At 40.4% G+C, this 11,382-nt stretch overlaps 1 protein-coding gene across 1 annotated transcript; it reads left to right on the top strand.

Moving 5' to 3' along the window:
* The first annotated feature begins 2,775 nt into the window (after positions 1 to 2,775).
* Positions 2,776 to 8,940, top strand: LOC115629445 (protein Skeletor, isoforms B/C). Its single transcript, XM_030525902.1, has 6 exons — positions 2,776 to 3,197; positions 6,596 to 6,818; positions 6,877 to 7,224; positions 7,278 to 7,831; positions 7,881 to 8,103; positions 8,164 to 8,940. The coding sequence occupies exons 1-6, from the start codon at positions 3,059 to 3,061 to the stop codon at positions 8,834 to 8,836; spliced, it is 2,160 nt and encodes a 719-aa protein (XP_030381762.1). The 5' UTR covers positions 2,776 to 3,058; the 3' UTR covers positions 8,837 to 8,940.
* The last annotated feature ends 2,442 nt before the right edge of the window (positions 8,941 to 11,382 follow it).

Below are 11,382 nucleotides of genomic sequence, written 5' to 3'. Positions count from 1 at the left end.
TTGAAAATCCAAGTATACAGTTTTTTTTTGTATTCTTTGGGAGAGTATACAAACTAAGTTTGAAGTTAATCGGATAAAAATTGTAGATTTTTCATACAAACGTTGGAGCTCGTTTTCCCCCCTTTGGAGCTCGAATTTTCCGAAACCCCTTCTTAGTGCTCACTTTCACTATAAGAGGGATCTTGTGTCCAAATTTCAGCTTCCTAGCTCTTACCGTTTGGGCTGTGCGTTGATTGCCAATCAGTCAGTCAGTCAGTCAGGACAAACTGTTTTATATATATAGAGATTACTTAATAAGCGAACGTTAATATTTAAATCTAATCATAAAATACCCCATATGGCATCCTTAAAAGAATAAGAGATATCTGGCAACACACATGTTTAAAAAGAATAGCGTCAGAAAGAGGATGTATTCAGTCTTAAAGTCGAAAAGTATGTATAAATAAAGTCCGTTGAAATAATGTGTATTACTATTGAAAAGAAGAAGACACCGTTTATTATACATTGTATTGTGTGCATATTGTATTGGGACCCCTGACACCCCCTTACATATGGTAACTTTTCTAACCCTCCTTGACTATTAACAAGTAAAAAAGCTAATGTCGGGTGTCCCGACTTTGAAATACTCTGTACATATGTTTACAATAATTATAAAAAATTAAAAAAATTAAGAAAATTTAAAAAAAAAAAAATTTTTAATCCATTTTACCTTTCTCGGTATTCGAACTCACGTAAATGGTGTATAATTGCACATTTACTTAGCAATTGCGTCTGTGTGAGTGTATGTATGCCTATGCGCATCTATTCGTGTCTGTGTAAACATGTTAGCAGTCAACCAAACAGCAACATCAACAACAGCCACGGGCAGCGCTTGAGCAGCGCTGCAGCAGCAAATATATTTATGGCTATAACTTCTTGTTAAATCGGTCTATCATGGTAAAACTTGGCGTACGGACACATAATAACTAACTAAAGGTATTTGCTAAGGTTAAGTTCGAAATTCCAAGAATTACGGGAGTTGGAAAAAATCGCGATTTGCATGGGAGAGGGAGGGAAATTCCTAAATACACATTTTCTGCGTATTCACACAAGGCATCTGGGACTAAAATTTTGTGTTCCTAGGTCTTATAGTCTCCGAGATATAGGCGATTATACGAATGGAAAATCGGGAAAACCCCCATAGGGGGGAAGTAGGGAGGAAAATCAAAAAAATTAAACAAACTTGTATAGCGTACACACATAAGGCATCTTTGTGCAAAATTTGGTGTCTCTATCTCTTATAGTCTCTGAGATCCAGGTGTTCATACGGACGGACAGACGGACAGACAGACAGGGCTAGATCGACTCGTCTTGTCACGCTGATCAAGAATATATATACTTTGTGGGGTCTGCCACGCCTCCTTCTGCCTGTTACATTTTTCAGCTCCCGCAAACCTAATATACTCTTGTACATTTCATGTACAGAGTATAAAAAGCTTTTGACACCGTAAATCACACCACACTGTGCACGAAATTGAAAAGACTTTATAATTTCTCTGACTCAGCTATTATAGTAATCTTGTCCAGTCTTATCTGTCCTGTCGTCACCAAGCAGTTGTTACATCGCATAATTTTTCGTCTTTTTTATTTATAAAGCGTGGAGTCCCTCAGGGGTCTGTCTTAGGACCACTATTGTTCTCAATTTATGTCAATGATCTTCCATGTTGTGTGTCTAATTCCGAGTTAAAATTAACACACTCAATCTTGAGCATGTATGACTTAACAACGAGCCCATTGAGTACGTAGAGTAGCCAATAAACCTAGGCATACTTGTAACTATATATCAATCGTTATCTTGGTGCGACCATGTAAATAAGGCAGTTGGAAAACTTTATAGCGCACTAAGGAGTCTGTCTTTAACGCATAACTTTCTACCTGTACAACTAAAGCTCCTTATTGCCAAGACATGCCTGACACCCTTGCTATTTTATGGGATTGAAATTTTCGGAAACTGTGATGCTGCAAGCCAAAACAAAATAAATGGATTAAACTTAGAACCCTAATCTTCTTGCATAAAGTTATCACACGTAAGGAATCGAACTATTTACACGACAAAATTACTTTCACCACATCAAGAAGTACGATAACATAGTTTGCACGAAATTTAAATTAGCAAGCTCGGAAAAGCATTTCTTTATTTCCGCTGTTCATCTGTGGAATGAGTTACCGCATAACCTGAAAACAATCAGCAGCGAAACGCACTTTAGAGTTAAGATTAAAGCACACTTGCAAAACATTAACTAAATTAACGTTACTAAAAATTATTATATTAAACACACACTAAGTTGAGTAGGCAAAATAGATTAAGTATAAAACTAATTTAAAAATCCTAATATATATTTAATATAATTACTATATAAAGAATAAAAATAATGTTTAATATTAAAACTAAAATTAATAATATGAAAATAACCTAATAATAAGATTGATATAATTAAAATTGTAATGACTAGCGTAATAATTTAAAAGTAACCTGATACAAGTACTTGTAACGCTAGGATAAGGTTAAGAAATAAATAAATAATATAACTTTTATTAAAATTATATATTTTTCCTATCCACATATTTTGAACATAACGAGTACATATCCAAAGTTAAAACAATTGTATCAATGAGAGCAACATTTATTAAACACAGCAACCGGAAAAAATGTGTTCCATACGATCAAACACGCTCTTTTCCAAACGCCACATACGTATGAATACCTCAAAGCTGAGCATCGAGCTCGGTTCTCTGTTTATGTGGCTGACGATTTTCTTGCACTGAATAATAAAGACATTGGTAAAAGCATCGGAGTTTCGTTGCTGTAAACCTGTTTTTACTCATCGGCTACAACAATTCCAGTGGTAGCCGCAACAACAGCAATGACGAAACAGTCTTTAAAAATTTAATAAGAAACAGCGAGACTCGATATAGCTGCACAGAAAAATTTGTTGATAGAGTCAAATAATTAGAATTCAAATAATCAAATAAAATAGTTTGCCCAGTTTTCTTTGTGGAAAAAGCAACGCAATACTCGATGACATTCCCATTCATTTTCTGGTTGAATGGAAGTTTGAAGAAAGACATATACGTTTCTAACCATTACCATGTCAGTGGAAGCATGGCAGCGCTATTAGCAATTTCCTTTCTTTGTTTTAGTCTGCTTAGTGTTCCGTGTAAGTATTGTAAACAGTATTAAGTATTATAAACAACGTAAAGAAGGAGAATTTTGTGTCACCATAACAACTTTTATTTGGTAAATTTTTATAATAAGTATATGCGTGTCTTTAGATTAATAAAAAGTTTACTTTAAAGCTTTCATGGGTAAGGTTTTTTTATACTATGTACCTGAAGTACTTACATATATAGTATTAGGTTTGTGCAAATGAGTCGAGCAAGCCCGATAGTAAAATATCCTGTACCCAGACAAACTTCCGGCTATGAGTTAAATGCGCTTAAAACAAAAGGAAATAGATAATTGTGTATAAATTATGTGTGTAAAGTTTGGCTTTGTAGCTTTTGAAATGTGGACAGTATTGACGAAATTCTCTAGTAGTGAGAGAGGGGAGGAAATCAAAAAATAAAATAAACATGTGTTGCCTAGATATTAGGAGAGTCTACATACCAAGTTCGGTTTACGTAGCTTTCGAAATATGAAAATTATTGACGAAATTAGGATGCTTCAGTTTGCGAGCATAGTACTGCAGTGAAATTTGTTCGCTAATAATTGTTTTTCTTAAAATTGACCGTTTATATACAATCTAAAACAAAACTATTGATTGTATAGTGATTGCATTTGCCAAGTTCGGTTTATGTAGTTTTTAATATGTGTACAGTATGACGAATTCTGTATAATGGAGAGGAGTAGGGGAAAATCTAAAATATAACAAAACAAGAAAAGAATGCTAAAGTCGAGCAAGCTCAACTCTTAAATATCCTGTACCTCCCACAAAAAAGGAAAAAATGAAAAAAAAAAATATTTTTATAGCCTGTACCCAAAGGGTGAAAGGCTATACTAGTTTCGTGCGCATGTATGTAACACACAGAAGGAGTATATATATTCTTGATCAGGATGAGAAGACGAGTCGAGTTGTGTTACATACATTCGCACAAAACTTGTATAGCCTTTCACCCTTTGGGTACGATCTATGTCTGCTTGTCTGTCTGTCTGTCTGTCAGTCTGTCCGTCCGTCCGTCTGTCCGTATCAACACCTAGATCTCAGAGAATATAAGAGCTAGAGACACCAAATTTTACACAAACATGTAAGATGTAGATTATGTGTGTGCGCTGTACGAGTTTGTTTTGTTTTCTTGATTTTCGGAAACGCCGTTCGTATAATCACCTATATCTCTTAGGTGCACCAAATATTAGCCCAAGATGCCTTATGTAAATACGCAGAAAATGTGTATTTTGGAATTTCCCTCCCGCCCCCTTCCCACTATCAATTAGTGATCTCAAATTTTGAAAGTACCCCAGTTAGTGATTATGTGTCCGTATGCCAAGTTTCATTCATGATAGACAGATTAAAAAAATTTTAATGTTGAATAAATAATGCATGTTGCATTTAAAAAATTTATGCATATGATCAATGAAAAAACTTCAACAAATCCAACTCAGTTATATTCTAAGGCGAAATAGTACGTCATTATAATGAACGTGTGGTCGACTTTATAAGGAAAAAATTTGTGTAGGTGGCAACGGCCCCCCCTGTCTACGCCCTTGCTTTGAGGGGTCTTCCACGCCCCCTTCTGTGAGTTACGTACATTCGCACAAAACTAGTATATCTTTTTACTCTTTGGGTACAGGGTATAACAAAAAGTGTAGATCGATATACATACGTCCTTGGGTTTTTGAACTCACGCTAAAGGTGTACAACTCCACATTTACATAGGAACTATGTCTATGTAAGTCCATGTGAACTGAATGCTCACAGGAGCATGTGTAGTTCAGAGTTGAGCCAAGCAGCAAAAGCAACAACACCCGCGGGCAGACCTTGCTAGAGATTAATTGCCAAACGTGATTGAAAAACTCCAAGAATTACGGGAGTCATGGAAAATCACCTATAACGGGTGAGTGGGGGAAGAAGGAAAATTCTAAAAAACTTCCACAGGGTACACATATAAGACATTTTTGTACAGAATGTGGTATCTCTATCTCTTGTAGTCTTTGAGATACAGGTGTTCTTTTTATACGAACTCGGTCTTAAACGATTAAAATAATGATAGGCAGGATTTTTGAAGGGAATTAAATATGTTACCCTTGAAGAGATGAAAAGGTAGAGTTAATAGATTCACTGTAGATTGTGAATAGTTTTGTATTAGTAACAATGATCAAATTGACACGAAACTCAGAAAATGTAATGTTATCAATAATAACGAGTTGTGAATTCGTTGGTGGAGGAGCTGGGGAGCACAGAATTGTATTGTGGTGCTACTTTTCACTCAATGTTTGCACTGCCACCTAACCAGTCTTGGTCTTCTTTTAAGGAATTGGGAGCAGATTTGCTGAATTCACTCCGATCTTACAGTTCTTATTATATACGAAATTTTCATGGCAGGCGCCTAAATGTTCTTCTCTTTGGACTCTCGCTTAAAGTTATTAATAACAAAAAAGTTCCTTTCGGAGGTATTTGTGTTATCGTGTTTGGCGATCTGAGACAGCTACGTCCGATAGGGGATAAATGGATATTTCAATTCACTCCAGAATCTCATAGTCCATATAGCGCCATAGCTGGGTCTGCTATTTAATTTTGAACTGCGAAATAGAGTGAAAACTTTCATGGCCGAACATATATATACAAGTATATATACATATATAGTGGGGGGTGTATTAGAAAAAAAGTACAACGGACGGACGGACAGGCGGACATAGTTATATCGACTCGTCGTGTCATACTGATCAATAATATATAAACTATACCCTTTTACCCTTATAAAAACAAACGGCGAGGTGTAGTCTTAAGGAAATATATAGACCAATAGATATAGACATAAGACAATAATGTAAAATGGGGTTAGTTTTTGTACAGCCACGAAGGCAAGCGGTCGCACTGCGAAGAATCGAATAGGAGTTAAGTCTTCCGAACTTCTGAACTTATACTAACGAATTTTCAATTCGATTTTATTGATGCCTATACATGGGGCACTTCATTTTGATTTTTCAACTTATTTGTAAATCTGAGGTTTTTTATTAAATATGGTACAAAAGGTGTCAAAAACAAACGATCTTTTCACAAATTCAAAGAATATAATAAAAACAAAAGAGAATAAGAGTATATATACAAAAATAAAAATTCATTTGTGGACAAGTAGTAAAGAAGATAGTAAATCGGGGAAAAAAACATCGATGTGCAAAAAAAATGAGGCTAATGAAAATTAATACACATCGAATACGTCTTTCACTATGAATACCAGTCAGCTTGCTCGCAGCGCAAGTAATTCATCTTCAGCTTCGTCTTCGGCTTCAGCTTCGTCTTCGGCTTCAGCTTCGTCTCAGCGCACACTATGTTTGTACCCTTAGAAGGAAAAAATAATTGTTCTTTTAACTCTCTTATTCATTATCTCTCTCAAACAGATGTTACAGGCGAAAACGATGAGGGACCTTATCGAGGCAAATATTTGGGCAAGATAAATTCCTATCATCACCAAGTTTCTGGTGATGTATATGCTGTCAATGAGTATACTTTTCTACTGGTTGGCTTCAACTACGATGGGAATGGTGCAGATACTTTTTTTTGGGCAGGAGCGAGCAACAGACCTGGACCGCAGGGATTTATAGTGCCTGACGAGTTTGGAAAGTAAATTCGATTCATTTAATGTTGTTATAAATTTGTTAATAATTACAGTTTTATATAGGACTAATATATTGGATCGCTATCACAACAAAGATTTTACGTTGACACTGCCTGATCGCAAAAAGATGACCGAAATTAAATGGTTAGCCGTGTATGACCTTAACAATCAGAACAACTTTGGTGATATTTATATACCTGAGGATTTTGAACCTCCTCATACGCAAATTGGAGGTACCTTTTCAAGTCGCAGCAATAACATAAGCAGCGCTGGCATTGATGTATTAGATTCAAAGACTATAAGACTTAAGGAATTTACATATAGTGGTCGTGCAAAACAAACGTTTTTCTGGATAGGCGTTGGGTCGCAACCTTCAAGTCGTGGAAGTAAAGTGCCAGACGAACGGGGCTAGTAAGATATACACACTGTTTATTTCATTTAATATTTTATCGTTTTTATCATAGCTTGGATACCATACGTACATATAACAAAGAAACGATTATATTGGAATTGCCAGGAGATAAGACCATATTCGATATAGACTGGATAAGTGTTTACGATTTAGACAATAATGTGAACTACGGTCATGTTTTAATACCGGACAACTTGAACGTGCCGCCTTCACTGGTCCAAATTACGCCTTATGATTTCTCGCTACCCAATTGCCGACAGCTACACAAAGACTTGCAAATTTCTTGGGAGGTGTTTGGTCCACAAATTACTTTTCAGTTATCAGGCCAAGTTTCTCAAACGGAATACATGTCGTTTGGTCTCTCAGGTTCAGATAGCTCGAGCCAAATGATTGGTGCAGATGTGGTAGTTGCCTATATAGATGACATACGCGGCTATACAGTTGACTATAACATAACAGCGCTGTCACCATGTGTGCAGGTATTGGGAAGGAATAAGGGCGTATGCCGGGATATCATTGTCGGCGGATTGGATAGTTTTCAACTAAATACTTATAGTCGCAAAGATGGCATTAATACAATAAGCTGCAGGCGAATTATTAAATCTTGTAAGTCTAAATCTAATAAATCAATTTAAATTTAATTTTCCGTTTGCAGCTGATGATGGCGACAAAGAAATTTTGATGGATCGCGGTAACTATGTTGTTTGGGCCATTGGCCAATTAGACTCAAACAACGAGCCAACTTTTCACACTTTTTATCCTAAGAGTGACATTGTTATTAATTTCAATACAACAGAACCAGTCAATGATTGTTTTAGCTTTACAAAACCCATAAACACACCACTGCCGGCATGGGAGCGTTCACGAATAACTGATGCGTAAGTAAGCAAAGAAAATGTTTCCACATTAGTAATTTTACCGTGCCTATTTTTCTACAGAACTGTTCGCACATTCAATGCCTTCTTGGGTCCCTCAGGTAATTTGCGCGGCTATCGCGGTATTACTGGTCATGTGTCCAATGGTTTGGCCTGGTACATAAACGGCTACATGATACCAGAGCTTTTTTTAAAACGGGGCCTTTCATACACCTTTAACGTACGAGGTGGCAATAATCCGCACTCACCAGAGTACTATCATCCGATGGTCATCACGGACGAGCCGAAGGGTGGCTACGACCGTTTGACTGATGCCAAGCAGCGCGAGATACGCGTATTGGCAGGTGTCGAATTCACGCGTCGGGGACGGCCGAAGCCCACTGCCGCAGGTCCATTATGCTTGTCGCGTTATCCTCCAAACTATGATAGGCGCTTAGACGATGATTTTCCGACATTTAAAAAGTTTAATCGTTCACTGATAAACATATGCAGTGATGAGCCGCCAGCATTACTTGAGATTACGCCCAACATCACATGGCCGGACACGGTTTATTATAATTCCTTTACGCATGGTTATATGGGCTGGAAAATTCACATTATTGATAGTTATACTAGTCTACGGAGCAGTGGTCAATCCATTGCTTCCTCCTTTAATGTTTTGCTATCCGCCCCTATCCTTTCACTGATTCTTTGGAGAGTGATTATTAACTTCAACTTTAAGATTTTAATTTATTAGAAATATGACAAAATATTTAACGTATACGTGTACATATACTTGTATGTATGTATGTTCATATGTATGTATATAATAAATTTACTTGAGTCTGTATGCTAACCTGATATAACAATAACTTCAACATAATTTAAATGTACCTTATATTGAAATTAAAATATGTACCCAAAGGGTAAAAGTGTATACTAACTTAGTGCAATCTCTGAAGAACTACCAAAGTTGGTATCCAGGTTCCCCTAAGCACTAGGCAGATCAACTTTGTTAATTTTTATACTCAGTACATAAAAAGTACAAGAGTATATTAGATTTGCGGGAGATGAAAACTTTACCAGACAGCAGGAGGCGTGGCAGACCCCATAAAGTATATATATTCTTGATCAGCATGACAAGACGAGTCGATTTATGTATCTCACGACTATAAGATCTGGATCTTAGAGACTATAAGAGATAGTGTAACGTTGTTACTCTGCCGCGGGTATGCTCGCCGGCCAGAGTATGCTGTAATAAATTAGTAAATTAGGCACCCCAAAGTGCCGAGGTGTCCAACGAAATGAAAGAGGGCGGTCTGCCAAAGTTCCTCCACGTGTTTTATTCTTAAACAAAATAATAAACTGCCCGCGCTTCAGTGCGTGTTGGGCGAGAGCCAAGAACAAACTAAAACTACTTAAAATTACTTGCCTTCGTGGCTTCTTAGTCTCTACTCGTTCTTACGACTACTCGTAATGACGCGCGGCTGCCCGCTATGCAACGCGTCATTACACGTCCCCCCTTCCTGAGCGGAACACGATCCGGTCGAGGGGGGTGGCTGCCAACGCCACCATCGGAAGCCTTCCTTCTTCGGTCATCCGTCGTAAGCCATGCGCCTCCGCCGGTGTGAACATTGCCCACGCAAGGGGCTTTGTGGAGCCGCAGCACCTCTCCAGCACCACCATCGGCTGCTCGCTCGCTGTGCCATCGAGCTCTCTGCCCCACGCCATGAACACTGGCCAATAGACCTGCGGCTGTGCCACCTGCGGCCCCACTGCATGCAGCCGTTTCAGCTCCTGCAGGCATCTGGCGTATATCAGACGCGCCTCCACAACTCGCATGGCTACTTCCACCCGCTGCTGCTGCTCGCGTTGTCGCTGCTCCCGACGCCGCAGCCTCTCAACGCGCTGCTGCTCCTCCAGCCGCGCCTGTTGTGCCCGTTGGCGTTGCTCTCGCTGCTGCTCCTCCAGTTCTGCCTGCTGCATCCGTTGGCGTCGCTCTCTCACTCGACGGCCCCCCCCGGTGCCTACAGCGGCGACGTCGGTTGTCTGCCGGCGTCGGTGAGCTTGCTCGGGCGGGCGCCCGAAACTGGCAGTTCCGGGGGTCCCGGTCGAATGCCATCTGTTCTTGCAGCCTGCACCACTCTTCCAGATCGTCGTAGCCCTTTATCGCGTCCATGTTTCGTCGTTTTTTCCCCTTTGGCCTTATGTTATTTTTCTTCAATTTTGCCGTTCGACGCGCCGGTCTCCTCGTGTAATGCTGTTGTGCCAGCTGTTTGATTAGCGCTGCCACCTCTCGCGGTGCTACCCATGCCCGGCGGTCTATCGTCGGTGTTACCACTCGCAGCGATAGTGGTCGGTGCTGCCACTTATCGCATCTCCACGATAACTCGTTATCGACGGCCACCTATCGCTCTGGCAACTCGACATCACCGCCCACATGTTTATGTTGTGCTTGGTTTCCGGTCCTGGGCTATTTCAGGCCTGAAACGTAACAACAAGTTTTGTCTAATTATGTCTTATGCTTACATGGGTGTCCTCTTCGGCCAGAACGGCCACTTTGCCGGTCCCGCTTAAGTGGACGCCAGTTGCATTGCTGTTGTTGCTGTCAGTGTGACCAATAGGGCCCTGGCTGCTGTAACTGCTGTCTTGGCTGTCGTGCGGCTGTTGCGACCGCGGCTGCTTTCGTCGTGTTCGTTGACATGGCCGATCTAGTTGCCCGGACTGCCGCTGCGTCTGCGGAGATTGGTGCTGTGGCTGCTGTGAAGCTGTCGGTGGCGTGGTCCCGGTGACCATACTAACGCTGCCTCTGTCGTCGCTGCCTTCGTCGGCTTCGCTGTCTTCTGCATTCACCGCTTTTAGATCCCGCACATGTGCCGTTCTACCTCTGCCGCCCGCTACTGGTCGCACACGCACTATAACTGGGGATATGAATGCTCGCACTGTGAATGGTCCATCGAAGCGAGGCGCCAGCTTGGCCGCAAACTGCTCGGCTGCGTTGGACAGGTGATGTTGTCGCACGAGCACCTCGTCGCCCAGTTTGGGTCGCCACTCGCGTCTCCGCAGATTGTACTGGCGCGCCTGATCCTCGCTGGCCACCCCTTGGTTTCTTCTTGCTATGCGGGCAACAAACTGTAGCAGCGTCGCGTGTGGTTCTGGGCTACCTGGTGCTTCCTCAGGGGCGTCAGGATCCCTGCCGTACAGTGTGTGTGGATGCCGTGGTTCTCTCCCAAATAGGATGAAAGCCGGTGAATAGCCCGTTGCGTCTGAAATTGCTGTATTAATGACCAATTGTGCTTCCGG

Source organism: Scaptodrosophila lebanonensis, unplaced genomic scaffold, assembly GCF_003285725.1.
Source record: "Scaptodrosophila lebanonensis strain 11010-0011.00,11010-0021.00 unplaced genomic scaffold, SlebRS2 tig00000150-arrow-arrow-pilon, whole genome shotgun sequence".
Taxonomy (NCBI): domain Eukaryota; kingdom Metazoa; phylum Arthropoda; class Insecta; order Diptera; family Drosophilidae; genus Scaptodrosophila; species Scaptodrosophila lebanonensis.
This window is presented reverse-complemented; position numbering and strand designations above follow the sequence as displayed.